General features: G+C 35.7%; 1 protein-coding gene across 3 annotated transcripts; it reads left to right on the top strand.

The window, feature by feature from the left end:
• The first annotated feature begins 3,383 nt into the window (after positions 1–3,383).
• On the top strand, positions 3,384–15,151 carry LOC103720047 (tRNA pseudouridine synthase A 1). 3 transcript variants are annotated; one of them, XM_026809586.2, is made up of 7 exons: positions 3,384–3,511; positions 3,588–3,699; positions 7,552–7,691; positions 7,990–8,352; positions 8,490–8,552; positions 11,362–11,578; positions 15,081–15,151. In XM_026809586.2, exons 1-7 carry the CDS (start codon positions 3,446–3,448, stop codon positions 15,116–15,118), a joined length of 999 nt encoding a protein of 332 aa, XP_026665387.2. In that variant the 5' UTR covers positions 3,384–3,445; the 3' UTR covers positions 15,119–15,151. The 3 variants fall into 3 exon arrangements, with proteins under 3 accessions (XP_026665387.2, XP_008807793.3, XP_026665388.2); XM_008809571.4 differs by having other exon boundaries at positions 3,385–3,511; positions 3,591–3,699; positions 15,081–15,148; XM_026809587.2 differs by lacking the exon at positions 15,081–15,151 and having other exon boundaries at positions 3,386–3,511; positions 11,362–11,714.
• The last annotated feature ends 1,364 nt before the right edge of the window (positions 15,152–16,515 follow it).

Here is a 16,515-nt window from a genome sequence, read left to right as displayed (position 1 = left end):
GTATATATATTGTCCAGTTGAATGTGTATGTATGTAAACAACAGCGGAAAACATTCCATTGTGGTCGATATATTGAAAGAATACAAATGTCCCATATTGACAAGCAGTGGAGATGCCCTTTGCTTGAATTGAGAAGTGGGTGGCCAATGGCATGAATCACTCATTTCAAGTTAATCTCTTGGTTGAGGGCTTTGTTATTGAAAAGATAGTGGTAGCGGGCTCCATGCAATTTGAGTGATAGGTTTTCCCCGCCGTATCTATCTATATATATATGCATGTGTATATATGTATATATATATAAAGGTATTAGCAAGAGAGTATTTTTTTTTTCTAGTGAATTTATTGAAGGAGGGTACAATTTTTGTTTGTGATAAGCTATGGGCATGATTTTTGTTGGGTTTTGAGCCAAGTTGGTATTCATATTTGGAGGATGATGCAAGAAAGTACTTTGTCAATCTATGTTGAATTAGCCATCTCCTGAAGGGGAACATTGCCATGCATAACATATAGCCCTAGTGGAAAGGTTTTTGTTTTAACTTTTGTAGAAACTTTTAGGAAGAATGTTTTAATGATCTTGAGGCATGACTAGCAACCATAGCCATCCATGCCATTCATTGCATTCAACATCTATACCAAGTAAACATGGGTTTAGGCCTTTCAACCTATTGCCATCGTTGACGATTAGCAAAAAAAATCAATTAGCATGCTAATAGTTCATTACAAGAAAAATACCCCTGTGGTACAGTGGAGGTAAAACAAAGTAAATACAAAAAAATATTAAAGAAAATGGAATATAAAGAGATAGATTTAAATTTTAAAATTTTAATTATTGGATGAGAGCTAATATTTTTTTTTCCAACAAATTATGTAAACAAATAGTTGTATCATATGTAACAATAAATGTTATTCCAGTTAGCTTGAGAAAGAGATAGATCTGGATGAGGTGAATAGTAAGTGAGGTGCCTATGCTTGTTGCCTTATAACTCTTGTTCGACTGCAAATGCCCAACTAACCATCGCGCATGCCCCAAAATCGAAGATATCATTTTCTTTTTATGCAAGAAAATCAAAAAAATTAAATCTTGAAAATAAATTTAAACAAAACACCCAAGTATAAACAAAATAGATCATTATTTTGAACAAGATAAGGGGGAAAAATCAAATCTTGGAAATAATATAAGTAAATACCCATCCCCAAAATAAAAACCAAAAAAGAAAAGTCTTTGAACAAAATTAAGCAAAAGACTAAAGTTCAGCAATTGAATTTATCTAGCAAATTTCCGTTCTCCAAAATTTAAGATTTAAAACATTGGCAAGAAAAAGAAAGGCTAAAATGAAGTTATGAATAAACCAAGAATCATATCTTAAGAATGCCACTGCTCTCGCAGCATCGAGCTTGCACTACTTTCAATTTTCATGGATCAGCTTGTTTGATGGATAAGAAAAAAAAACATAAAAGAAACCATCGATAAACAAATTTTCTAATACATAAAGAGAAATAAAGTGGATCTCGATTTGATTTGATCCTATTTGCATCGATTTGATTGAGAATCTTTACCTTCTTCTTGCTAATGTCGCTTAAGAGCGCACCAAAGCCCGTTTCTTTGTCTCACTAGCTTGAGATCACCGGAGAGAAATGGAGAAGAGAATTTTTAATTAATTTCAGTTAAGAAGAATCTTGATTAGTTAAATAATGATAAATTCTTTCTTTTAACCAATGCCAATATATTTTTCACTTATATCTATTTGGAATTTCTTCAAGTGGGGTGGGGAATTTCAAACTTCAAAATCTAACTCCTAAAATCGAGAATGACATGGGGAGGAATTTTAATTGATTTTAGTTAAGAGGAATATTAATTAGTTAAGAAATGGTTTCTTTCCTTTTGAACCAATGCATTTTTTTTATTTATATATATTTGAAAATTCCTTAATAGGCACATAATTTCAAATTTCAAAAAACTCCTTTTAAGATCGAGAATGACACAGTTTCTGACAACGCGATAGGAATACTAGTTTCTCTGATTTTCTTTAAAATTTTGGTGAATTTTCAGAAAGGAGCGAGGTTTCTCTCTCCTATTCATTTAATAGGTACAGAGATATGTAAATTTTTACCATAAATTAATATTATACACTTTTATCTTTACCAATAAAATTTTGATATTTAGGAAGGGGTAAAGAAAATCTCATCCCCATTCAATCATTATTTTCTCTCTCTCAGTTTTTCACCATATTCAATCCATCTTTTCCTCATAGTTTTTCCCCCAATGTTCCCTCTTTCCTTCATCAGATAACTAGACTCTTTCCTATTTCTTCTCTGAGAAAGTGAATATGTAAACTGAAGTCAATTTCACTTTCATAGACAATGCATGTGCTCATACTTGTAAACCAAAATTCACATGGTTCACTTGATTTCCAATTATAGGTCTAGACAATTTTATTATCATACAGGTAGGCTAGAAATGGGCAATCTAGAGGCTGGCTTTAGTATAGATTTAGGCTCGCTCTCATCCAAGCGGTCCAAGCTAGGTCCATTCTCAACCAAAACCAAAACCATTTGCTTTTTTGATTGCTTGATAACTCAAACCATTTGAAATGTCATTCATAGGATTCTAGGCATCCCATATCATATATAGACCATTATTATCGAGCTTTCATCAATATGAATGCAAAAACTTGTAAATGAAAATTGACTTGGATGGCTATTGTCTTGACTCATGATACCCATCATTAGAGCTGGCCGCTCGACCTGCTTATTCCAGTTCAAAATTCGGCAAGCTTGGACACTAAAAATAGGCCTATGGGATGGGTTTGGACAAAAAAAAACTAGGTCTTGGGAAATTTAAAATTGACCTAGCTCAACTCGAGATAATTAAATATATTTAATATATATATTAAATATATTTATTATTATATACTATAACAAAATTTTATATTATATATTAATGAATTTATCAATACCGAATGTATTGGATGGGCTTGGTATAATTATCGGATCTAATTTTTACCGTAGAGCCTATCTTGACCTGACGTTTGATCAGCTCTACTAATCTTCAAGAGCAAAGCTTGAATAATGCTGATATACCAAATGAGGATACCCTCTGTCACCGGTGTACAATGTTATAATAGACATTTATTTATTATTGTAATATAAACTATTAATCATAATAAACAAATAAATTTATTAAACTAAATAATAATCATTATTTTTGATCATAATAAACAAATAAATTTATTTAACCAAACAATAATCATTATTTTCGTGAAACCTGAAATTTCAAATGAGTCTGGATCTGGATTTACTAAAACTCGGACCCAACCTCATGCCCACAGAACCCAAACCTCACTTCCCTTGGCTAATTGGCTTAGCCATCATCCACCCACCTTCTTTTCCAGTCTCTCCCGCTCCCTTCCCTTGCTGGAAGCCTGGAACCCCTGACCAAGGAGAGATGGGCTTTGCGGCCATTGGCTTCTCTTCTTCTCCTCTTCGCGCCCTCTCTCTCTCAAACCCTTCGGTATCTCCCTCTGCTTCCCTCGTCTCTTCTTTCCTCCATTTCCTATTCTGCTCTTAATTTCTCTCTTTCCTTTCAGCAGCGTTTGGAGGGTGGTGGAGAGGAGCAGAACCACCACCCGGCGAAGCTGACCCTTCCCTGTTCTCATAAATGGCGGATAGTTATAGCCTACGACGGCACCAAGTTCTCAGGTCCCTCTCCCAACCCACACCTTCGAATTGCCCTCAAATTTACTGAAAACTTGTAGGGTAATTTTGGATAGAACGACACGTTTTCGGCTTGCAGTCCTTAAAAAAGAAATTTTGTTTGGAACTGAAAAATATTTTGCATTTTTTCCATTGAAAAAGACCAAATTTTGGTTATGATGGAGTCGTGATTTGTTCTTCATGATTTACTGAAAATCTTTGGTTTTTTTTAAATGTTGTTGTCATACTTCATGACATAGAATGGCATACTTTCTATTTGCAACTCCTAAAACTGAGATTTTTGTTAGGAGTCCAGTGTTTATGTCATACTTCATGAGATGGAATTGTTGCCACTCGTCCTTCTGCCTTAGCTGATGATTGTGGGCTTTCTGAATCTTGGACTCCTCCGTCATGACATAAAATGCCATGCTTTCTTTTTGCAACTCTTAAAAATGAAGCTTTGCGAAGAATTTGTATGCTTGGCGCATTTTCTTAGATTATATTTATTTTCTTCATGGGATTAGTTAACACTAAAGTCTGGTTTTGGCATTTGGCCTTTTCGAGGATGAAGCGGTGAGGTACTCAGCTTTAGGCATCTTAATTTCCTTGTCCCATTGTGAATGGTCGTGTGGTTGTCTATATTGTAGCATTAAATATGCTGGAGAATACACACAAAGAACCGGTTCCATTCTTCAGTTTTATCCTTGAGTATTAATCATCAGCATGAAAATTTATAATGCTCTGCATAAATAAGTGTTAAGACATGTTTTGCATGGAGATAACAAATCTATTTGGTCAGATGGTACTTGACTTACTTGAACTTCATCTTGGTAATACCTCTCAAAGAAAAAGAAAAAAAGAAACAAAATGTATCTTGGTATGATGAATGCATTTAGTTGGTGGCTTGCCAAGCGGGAACTATCTTCATTTGCTGTTTCTGTTGGGGTATAAGATGGACAGAAAAGGGACATTTTAAAGTGTAGAAAAGAAGGAAAGGAGAGCAGAATGACAGATCTTTTGTGGAGGTGTCAAGGAATGGAGTATAGAAGATAAGCCTTTTTCTAGGCATAAGTGAAAAGAGACAGAGTGGAATGGAGGCCGAGGGTTTGAACATTTTACCGCTGCTCTCTTATAAGAATGCCCTGTTTTGCGGAAGCTTGATTTGAATCCAGATAATTCCCATCATTTAGTACCAGGAGTCACTATTGTATTTTGTGATGTTAAGTTTATGTTTATATATGACATCAAGATCATTGAAATGTAGATGAAACAGTTTTGGGAGGGATTCTAAGTGATGAAACAGTTTTGAGAGGGATTCTGGGATTCTAAGTGGGTAGAAACTAGAAAGTTATTGGTGTAATCTAAACTTTAAAATCTATCTATTCATCCATTTGTACTATGAAGACTAAGTGCTTCACTTAATGTTAGAGGAAATTGAAATGATACTGGCTAGCTAGAAGATGGGTGTATAAATTGTTGTAGAAAAGCTGATCCCTTCAAGTATAGTGCTCCTTGTTTTTCTTATCATTCTTCTTTGCAAATATGATGAGGGTACGAAAGGGTAGGAAAAATGATATGAGATTCCATTTCATATGATTAAATGATGATAGGAAAATTCACTCAATTAATTTGGTGAATGTGTGTTGATCCTTAGTATAAGGCAGCATCTGGTTTGGATTTTGAAAGCCTTATATTCAACATTTTCTTCAAGGCGGACATGGAGAGTGACAATGGGGTTTACTCTACAGAAATGAATTTCATTTTGGGTTTGAGAGAATTAGAATTTTTGGAGGATTTTGATGGTCATGTTCTATGTAGGTGGTCAAACTCTTAAAGAGTACAATGAAGAGATAACATCTAAATATAGGGTGGATCGGGTGAGACATCAAATAGGTATTCTTTTGGAGCCTAGGTGTTAAAGAAATAATGCCATAAATAGTTGAATTTTGAGGCTTAAATTATACATGAAGTTATTATTGGTCATTCCTTTTGGGGATGATGCTCCCTCCTGCTCTGGGTAAACTCCAGTTAGCTGTTGCATTGAATGCACTGGAGGACAACCCATGAAAATTTGATTCTCTCTACATTCATTTATGAAGATTTTAGGGGGGACCACCTTCTAACTCTAAAAACTCTCCAAAGCTCTCCACATATCAGCTGTTTCTTTTCTTGCTTTGCTTCCTTAGCAGGCACGAAAACTTGCTTCACAAGGCCTTCTTTATCATCAGCATCAGCTTGAAAATTTTTATGGTGTAAATGGATCGTGAAAGAACATGTTCCACCAGGGTCAGCCAAATGTTGGCTGGACAAGAAGACTCTGGTTAGGTGATAATGGCTTATTTGAAGTACACTTTGTTATGCTTTTGAGTTAATGGCTTGGAATGTAGGAAAGTTTTTCATGTTGGCTTTGATGCTCGGGGCATATACTGGTCGTAACATGGATGTAGAACAAAAAAGACATTGTACAAGGAGGGAAAGGAAAGGAGAATGAAAAATATGATCTTTAAAGGATTTGATAAATAGAAGGGCAGCGCTAGGCCTTCCTCTAGGTGTGAGTGATAAGCAAATAGAGAATGTCCCATCAACCGCTGTCTATTTCTTTTCTTCAGGGGTTGTTGAATTGGACAATCAGTAAAAGAGTGGATGCAGATCTTACACCTGAATTTGGTTTCGAAGTCAAGCGATTTCCATATGTTATCTTGTGGATGCCACTGCTATTTTTTGTGATGCTATATTTTGGAAGGAGACTTGAACAGCCCATTAGATTGGGTGCAATCTAGCATATTTCCTGGGTGACTAGTGGATTTTATAAAAAATGCTGGGCATAACTACCAAATTTGCAGCCAAGATGTTTCTTGAGAGGTATGCGTGCACTATGCTTGCTGGAATCACCAAAAATAAGCTGTATGATCAAAGTGCTTGTTGGGTGAAATGGTTCTTTATTGACTGCTTCTTTGTGATAGATCTATTTCATGTTTGTTATGTATTTGAAAATACATCTTCAATTGTTTTGAATATTTTCTTAGTGTTTTTTATTTGACCTGTGCTGGCATGTAGTATACATTATTCTTGCTTGAGCGACTCTCTCCACTTTCTAGAATTAGTGAACAGTCCTTGCTTCCAGAGGTTCAATCTTATCTTGCTATATCTCACATTCTCTTGAACTGTCACTTATACCTTACTTGTTTCTTGTCAGTGGTCGACGCATTTAGTTGCTAAAATTAGGGAACAATGCATCATGTCTAAAGATCACTATAGGCTACAATCTGTTTTCCTTTTGACCATCACTTATGCCTACTTGCCTTCTGCTTGTTCCATGCTCAAGGCATGTCTTTTGCTAGAACAGGAACAAAACTGTCCCCTCCAAGATTTAACTCCTATGTGCTATATCTCACTTTCTTTTGAATGGTCACTCATGCTTACTTGCCTTTTGCTCATTCAGTTCTTAGGATGCATCTTTCTTTGAATTAGGAAACAATCCATTACTTTTCAGAGGTTAAATTCTATAAGCTATATTTTATTTCCTTTGAACCATCACCAATGCCTTACTGTTTTTCTTGTTCAATGCTTAAGCCATATATTATATTAGAATCATGGAACTATCTGTCACTTCCAGAGACTAAATCCTAGAAGCTATACCTCACTTTGAACCATTATTCATGCTTTTCTTGGTTTTTGCTTCTTTAAGGCATATATTTGTTAGGATTAGGGAATGACATTTGCTTCTAGAAGCGAGCTAAATTTCATTTGCCTTTAACCATCACCCATGCCTACTTGCTTTTTTGCTTTTTCAGTGCTTGAGGTATGCTTGTTGTTTAAACAGCCATTGACTGGTAAAACTTTGGAGTTACATCTCAGGCTGGCAGTATCAGCGGTCTCCTCCAACCATACAGTATCTTATTGAGAGTGCGTTAATACGCATCACAAAGCTAGACCGTAAGGAACTTCGGTTGGTTGGTGCAAGCAGGACAGATACTGGCGTTCATGCCTGGGGTCAGGTTTGATTACCTCAATTACATTAGTGGTGCCCAAATTTTACGAAAATGCATAACATTCATTGATGCTTGTTGTAGTGCATAATAAGGCAGTATGATTATACCAACGTGGAAGGAATTGTGAGGCATCTCTAACCCATTTAATCAGACTTCATTATTGTTATCCAACTTTGTTAAAAAGGAAGCCACATGTCAAATATCAATCTACTGCTGTTCTTTAGTCTGCTGAAACATTTTACAGTTTCTATTATATCATTTAAAATTATCAGTCCTAAAATATGTAACTCCACTTTTATTTCAGGTTGCACACTTTGTCACACCTTTCACCTATGATGGTTTGCAAAGTCTCCATGCTGCAATGAACGGGCTTCTTCCTCCTGAAATCCGAGTTAGGGAAATTAGTCCTGCACTTCCTGAATTTCATGCTCGTTTCTCCACAAAGAGCAAGACTTATCACTACAAGATATATAATAATCCAATTATGGATCCTTTTCTGTCTCTTTATGCCTACCATAGTGCTCATAAATTCAATCCTGCCTCTATGAGGGAGGCTGCAGCATATTTCGTTGGAAAGCATGACTTTTCATCTTTTGCAAATGCATCACACAATGACCGCCTGCCAGATCCTGTGAAAGAAATCTTTCGTTTTGACATCAATGAAATGGTATTTCATGTGTCCATTGAAGAAACTTAGTGATACCATTTATTGTTTGTCTATGAAGCCCTGTTGCCCACCATTGTTTATGCGTGTTCTGAAAATAAATTTTGTTTTAACATAAACATGATTTGGTGGTTGTTCAGGGTGCTGTTTTGCAGCTTGAGGTTGAAGGAACTGGTTTCTTATACAGACAAGTGAGAAACATGGTAAGTCCATCCACTTACAAATTTTTTCTGGAACATCTTAGTTTGTCAGCTATCCTTTTTCAGTTTCAGAAAAGATGGAAGGTGTACTTGGTAGAACTTTTTTGATAATCTTGTGCTTATGTGCTTGATATCTTTCGTGTTTTCATGCAAATTTAGCACTACTACCTCATTGAAGTTCTAAGCTTCTCGCAATACCTACTTTTGGTTGCTAAATGAAGGAACAATGTATTGAAGGTATCAATAAAAAGGGAAATTGCAAATCTTTTGGTGACATAAGGATGCACAAAAAAGGGAAGAATTGGTCATTCTTCTGAACATAGAAGGGAACAGAAGATAGAGTTTTGAAAAGGAATACCAAGTGGTCTTTTAGAGGCAGGAGCTTCATTTGAAATAAATAGATAGAGATTCAAAGAAGGGCCAATAGAGATATGAAATACGTTCAAACTGTAGCTGATATAAGGATTCTATTAGTATCTCAAGGATCGAATAGAAACAATGGGAAGGTGGTAAGTCAGAATGAGGTTGGAGCTTTGTTGGGTTAGATTATTGATAGAAAATGTGGTTAGACCTATACTTGATAGTCTACACCTAGATGCCTACACTAAAGATTTTGCCAAGGGCATAAAAGGAAAAGGATTTTGAGGAGGTGAGGAACATTTTCATCCTAAGGAAATGTGAGATGCATGTCCTTGATGGTTTCATGTTCCATTCTTTTGAATTAGTTAGTCAGACCCATATCTGACTTGTGTACATATCTGAATGGATTCTAGGCATTGAATGCAAGTGTCTAGGTAACAGAGACATCAGTTACTTTTCTTGAGCTATCAGAGATAAGTTGGCCTGTTCAACAATCCGTTCTAGAAATATGGTTCCTTGGGACTTACTTTGGGTTTCGTCTTCTGCATTGCATGTGGTTGAGACAAAAATGGTTGAAGAACCACTTGATGTACAATTTGTAGTTACTAAATCTGTAAGGAGCCCTGGTTGGAGAAAAAAAAAAGAAGAAGAGAACTTTGAGAGTAGGTGATGGTAGATCTATAGTTCGGGAGAACACAGGCAACCACATATGGGTGCTTCATTTTATTTTAGCTGGCACTCATGTTGAATATATAAAGATAGTAGTTGGAATATACATAGAAATGATTTTGAACCAAGGTTTGAAAACTCAGTTTTGGTTTCAGTCTCTGTCGGGCTTGTGGAGTCTCTGTTTTGGTAGTTGCATTCCAAGTTTTGGAGTTTTGTCCCAAAAAATCGAGAAAAATTCTAATATTCTAAAAAAGAAGAAAACAAAATAACCAAAAAGTTATTAGATAACATTTAGAGTATTTTTTGTATTATATAGTTCTTTTTTTTTATTTGTGTAGTCTTGACAATCTTAGGCTGAAGTTAGTTTTGCATATGAATGAAATTATATTGCCATTTTTGCTGTGAACATATTGTATAGATATATGTATTTTTCTTCTTGAACTTAAAATGTTTACAAGTTCATCTTATTTATAAATTTGAAAGCATCTTTGTACCATGTGCATTCAAATCTTTCTTTATTTCCTACTAGAACTTATTTATTACATTGAATTCTAATGTGTTTGAAGTTAAGTACCTATTTGATTATCTCTATGTAGTTAAAGAACGTTATTTATTTTATATAGAAAAGATGCCATATCTTTGACATGTCTTGTATTTAGTTGTCCAAATTAGTCTTTGCAAAATGCTACAATAAGGGCTTTTTATTGGACATCTCAGTCCATCAACTTTATATTTATTATCTATCTCGTCCTTTAACTCAAGAAAAAGAAAAAAATCATTGAAACTAATCTTATATAGCCTATGTAGTTAAATAAATTAAAAAAATGACCTCATTGTAATTGTAAACATCAAAATAATTCTTAAAAGAATGCTTTTAGTTAGTTTTAGTTCAGTTTTGGTGGCTTTGACCAAAATTAGATGAAAACTGGTCAGTTTTGGCATACACAAGCAAAAACTGCTGAAACTAACTGAAATCCGAAACTAGGAGTCGGTTTTAATTCAATCTTGATCGAAAGCGATCACTTTCAGCCAAAACTTAAAACCATGTTTATAACAAAAAATGGCATTTTCCTTTTTGTAGTTTAGGAAGCAAGTTGTGTTTTCATTGAGCTGTAAAAGAGGGGATGTCTTGTATCATAATGTTGAAGATTCAACATTCATCAGTCATGATTTTAGCTCTGATGGAAATCCATTTCTTGTAAAAATAAGGGAACAAAAATGACTGTGGTCATACACATAATGCTCTCTTAATATTCTTAATTAAAGTTTTTTTCTTAACGGTCAATTTTATGTTCTTAATATTCTTAAGTAATGTGGTCATACACATAATGGTCATGCACATAATGTTTTTTTTTTTTTTGGGGGGGGGTGGGGGGGTGGGGGTGTGGTGGCAATCTTATCTCTTATTATTTGGTTTGTCATTGACATCCTTTATGCTTTATGTGTGCAACCGTGCTCCATTTACAACTTGAAAGTAATATTTTAAGTATATAAACTTTGAGGAACAAAAGACAATGGGCTTGTTCTTAGTATCTCACTTTAGTGCAGGAGCCCTCGTCATCTTTAAGCATACATACATTAGGTATCCCTCATCATCTTTAACCATATATGTTGTCCTTGGGATGTGAAAAATCATATTTCTCTTTCGTATTTGTTACTATGGTCTAATATAATATGTCTATTTTTTCAGGGCTTATTCTAAGATATTTGATATTCTTGTTTGTGGCTTTTCTATTTCCCTATGTAACCTATCAGAAATCTCCTCATAGCTATCTTTCTGCAGGTAGCTTTGCTACTTCAAATTGGAAGAGAAGCATTGCCTCCCAATGTTGTTCCAAAGATCCTAGCTGCTCAGGATCGTAGAGAGCTTGCAAAGTTTGCATTATCAGCTCCACCTCATGGATTATGTCTCATGTCTGTCAACTATGAGCATGAAATTCTAAAACCTCCTGAAGGTGGCCCAGATATCAGTTTTGGCAGGACTCATCAAGTGAGTAGATGTAAGCTTCCATTTTATTGACTGAAGGAGCATTTTTTGGAACATTATTCAGTATTTCACTACCAATGCGAAATTAAAATTGGTATGAATTGAATAAATAAAAATAATATATAATACAAGAGTTAGCAGAGTTAAAAGGGTCTCAAGGATCCAAAAGGATCTTATGCAAGGTAATTTCTAGATAAATGGTCATGCTCTAGTAGGGTGCTCTTAATCTTTGACTGAGCTAAAATTTGTTGAACTACTTTTTTCCCCTTTGTTCACTGATCCTATAAACTTGGTTATAAATTGTTATGACACTTTGTCATTCCTAGCATTAGAAGTCGTGTCATAAACACGAAAACAACTTCGGTTAAAAGTTACAGGTAAGAAAGGCCGAAAAACACTTCTTTTGATGAACTATAGGATATAATTAAATGTGGAGTGGAGAAGAGTTCATGTAACATGAGATAATTATGGAAAATTATTTTTGTGGTGGTAGCTATAATCTTCATACCTTGATGATGGCTTATGTGAATCATCATTATCCAAAACTTGTGTTTGGATACAGGTACATGAATTCTAGTAAACTGATTGATAACTGAAGATACAATCAAGAAGAAAAATGAATCTACAAATCTAGATGTCTAACTTTCATGAATAATTATTTCACAAATTTATATCAAGCACTGCCATATATATGAAACAGCGAACCATGTGCTAAATATATAATTATTCAAGTGGACCTGTATTATGCATTGAGTTTGATACAGAAATTATCTGCATAAAAAGTATAAACATATCGAGGTGTTCTACCCTGAATCCAAATATGATATTGATTCTAGCAGCCTCTTCTAATTTCTAAAGGTAATTTGGGTCCTGAGGGTGGGGGTTTTGCGGGGAGGGGGCTTATATGTGAGACAATGATTAAAAAGCATGTAGGTGCATTCTACTGTCAGACAATGATTAAAAAATTACAGGTAGCCAGCCCAAAAAAGCTTCATCTGGGTTCCAGTGCTGACCTAACATGTGGGGCTTATTAGTTGCATCTACAGTTGCAATGAGGGGAGAAGAGAGCATGAAGCAACAGGGAAACAAAAGCAGGAAGTGATCATTGAGAAATAGCACCGACATGAATTATGTGAAACATTGAGGACAAGCATGTTAATATGTAAAAGTAGCTTACTGGCTCTATCTAAACCACAAACATAAACTCAACATGCCTGAATTATACTTAAAATTTTAAAAAACAGGATATTGTCAAACTAGGAGTCCTATATTTTTCTAATATTACACTTATCTGGTGAAATAGTGTTGCTTTGAACAGATTAATGGCCATGTTAAAATAATATGTACAATTCAGTGCAAAAGTCGTAATATAAAAGCTGTATGCAATCTGAAACAAATAATAATTAGGAAGGCTGCTTATGATTCTTCTGCAACATCTGGGAAGAATGCTTTACCAAACAATACCCTCTGGGCAGCCTTTCGTAGGAGATTTTCTAATGTCTCCAGACTTGCATTGATCAGAGTCGATATGAGGAAAGCATGATTGAATTATCAAAGGCTCTTAGTTCTGAAAAGTTCACTTTGGCCTCATCCCTGGGAGTTTTCAAATACAAGACTTGAGTAGTGATGTGGGCTTCAAATAGCTTGGCGGAGTTTGTGGGTGACATGTTCAAATCTGTGATTGGTTTCAGGGTAGTTTATGTTATCTAATGTTAAGATAACTGATTCTTTGATTTCCATTTCAAATTCTTTTCAGAAATTTGTTTCGACCTTGTTAAAGAAGATGTATATATAAAGATTGGGGAAAGGTAGAATTTAGTTTGGATTATTACATTTTGTGGAAGCTTTTGAAGTGTTAGTTTAAAACTACTATTTCACAATTGGTGGTTTTGGAGTCTCACTTATTTTCCTTCATCTTCCTCCTTGTCTTTTGAACTTATCTAAGGTCAAAGCGTGAAGCTCTTTGCCAAGGATTTAAGTCCCGGTATCGGTACCCATCTCAGTTTGGTCCTAGATCAGCATGGTATCAGGACACTCCCATCCAATACTCTGGAAGGTTGGCATCCCAACAAAGTACTGGGACACCATTTGTTTTTTTTGTTTATGTTTTATATGTTTTAAGGTCCCTAATTGGGTTTTTGAGTTGGTGATGGAGTTTAAATTCTTCCTCTTCTTTCTTCTCTCCTTTGGTCCCCTTCCTCTCTTTCTCGGTTTTCCTCTCTCCTGTGCCTAAACAAGAGTCGTCTAGAGAGAGTCTAGTGGGCTCTTTTTTTTTCCTCCCTTCTTTTCTGTGTTGGTTCCAGCTATCCTAGCCAATATTGGACAACCTGACTTGTGTCCTAGTTTGTCCCAACCAGTTCCAATCAGGGTGGCAGCGATGTCCTAGTTCATGAGCGAACAAGTGTTCTGGAGGCACCCACATACTCATCAGAAGGGGTGCACTACCTGTAGGATGTGCTGGTACCTGCAGGATGTGAATTGTTGTGTTTTGCATTAATGTCTTTTGCCTTTTTCCTTTTGCTTAATGTCCAAAGGCTTAACTTGTACACATGAAATCTAGAAGAATATTATCTTATAGTATTCCTCCAGCTTCTTACTCAAGGTTCCAATATGTTTTCTTTTGTTCCCTAGAAATTCCAAACATAAGTTTGATCTTATTCGGATGCTCTCTTGTGGTCCTAGGAGTTTCCCATTTTTAGGGGGCAAAAATAATATTAAAGAACTGCTTATTTAGAGATCGTCCTGATAGGTTTTAGATATTACTCTTCTTGAAAGTCGGATCTTAAGATCCATTTTGTCTAGTTATTCATGTTCTGTTGTCTAGCAGTGTTCATGGGAATCCACTTGCTTTAGATCCAGACACCAAATACATTAAATATAAAAAATACAGCCACTCTGTGTTAGAGAGAGCAAAAGAGGATCAAAGAGTAGGAGCCTTCAACATTCATATCAGACTTCGGACGCCAGTTATTTCTTTTAATTTGTATTTTAATACGTCATATGTGAAAATCTGATCATATTAAATGATCTTTAAAACCTCTGAAGATCTTCTCACCCTGTATTTTACTATAGCATCTATATTATTTTGATATGCTTAATTTCTAATCATATATTTGGGGAAGTTCTGTATTGCTTTAGCAGCTGTTAGGATAGTCCTCCAATTTAAGATGCATTTGCTGAAGCCGGAGATATTTGGAGTAGGTGGGTTGGCAGCCATGCTTTTGCCTGCTATGTGAGAAGGTTTCCCTACCTTATCTTAGAAGTTGATATAAAAGTGTTCCAGTAACTCAAATTTCGCATTGGTGTCTTTGCCTATTAGCAGCATGTGAAACTTTCATCTTGCAATCTTCCAGAGAAAAAGAAAAAGGAACAAAAAGGAAAAAAGTTTTAATGCAGTAAGTCCACTAGCTTCAGTATTTTGTGAGAAAGCAACAGAAGATAATAGAGGTTTTCTAGGGTGGAGGGGCTGACCAACTTAAGAGGTCCCTACTGATGCTGATGAATTAGGATTGCAGGTGCTGGGGCTGAAAAGCATGCATTGTTGGAGCATTAGTCACACTACAATAACTTTCTTATTATAAAGGCAGTATTATTACAGACCTGGTAAGGTATGAACTGCCAAAATTTAGCTCATGTAAGTTCTGTAAAGGATGATTAAGGTTGCAGTCAAAACAAAATCACTTGGGACAATGAATGCTCCCAAGTGGGCAGTTATTTTGGAAAATTCGTTGGTGTTACCGTGGTGGCTCGATATCGTACAAGTAAAATGGGATACAAAGCTTTTTCTTGGATTGTTGGTAGATCATAGAAGATAAAGAACACTTGTGAACCATCCTTGTATTAGGAAAGCAGCTTAAGCTATCAGATGATGAGTTTTTTGTTTCATTTGTTCATTGTTTTGTTTGTGTATTTTGTAGAAGGGAGGGAATACTCACTTGGTCGAATTATGTAGTTCCAAATAATAGGGAGGAATAACACGTCTCAAGTTTTGAACCCAAAGCCTCTTCTTTTTTGCAAATGAGTGCGGCTGCAGGGCTATTGATAAATTCACTAGATAAGCTAAGTTTCCATTGTTTTTTGTTGAAGTGGTATATTTTCATGTTGTTCATACCTTCAAAGCAACTCATCATTTTCTATCCAAATTGGGTTCAATAAGATATATACCAGGTAAACTAACGAGCTCGAAGCTGGGTTTACCTACACATTGAGTTCATAAAAGTTATTCCTAAATCAATTGCTCTCTTGAAGGATATAAAAGTTTCACTTTTACAAGATCTGAGGACTGTTAGCTTGAAATGTTTTATGTTCTTAGCTTTAGACCCATACCCGGTAGCTTGCTTATAACCAAGCCGTCCCGGCAAGCTCCTCCAGTTCGATTATTATTCTTGACTTGACTTATTATTAAGAAAACTACTCACTATCTAAATGAAAGACGATCATCCATAGGTCTGCAAGTCCGGATTGGTTTAGGGTAGGGTCGGAGTCAGAATAATTGATATTCTACACCTTGTGCACCACATGGCGGTGTACCACTTCATTCATCATGCACTTGTCTCGATAATTTGGCTAAGTTTGCAGGTCGTGGTGAAGCCTTGATAGGGTTTTTTTTACCAACTTTGCTCTGAACAAAAGTTATTCTTTATGCTTAAGATCAGCCTCATGAAGGTAATGAGAATGGGTACCCCCAGATCATCATGTCAATTGCTTATTCCATTGTGCTAAGCTCTCCAACAAAACCACCCAGGCTTTGATATGCCTTGTGTCCAGAAGACAAAGGAGATAAAACTTAAATCATAGAATTAAGCTGTAGGAACTGGAAGTGCATTTAAAGGATATGTAGGTGGCAGTAATATCTCCTTTGGAGTGGTCACTTTATACAAATCCCTCTCCAGGGTTAGGGATGGCCCTCTCAGTGCCTGACACAAATCCCTCCCCAGGGTTAGGTTAGCA

The sequence above is a fragment of the Phoenix dactylifera genome, unplaced genomic scaffold (genome assembly GCF_009389715.1).
Source record: "Phoenix dactylifera cultivar Barhee BC4 unplaced genomic scaffold, palm_55x_up_171113_PBpolish2nd_filt_p 001556F, whole genome shotgun sequence".
Taxonomy (NCBI): Eukaryota; Viridiplantae; Streptophyta; class Magnoliopsida; order Arecales; family Arecaceae; genus Phoenix; species Phoenix dactylifera.
This window is presented reverse-complemented; position numbering and strand designations above follow the sequence as displayed.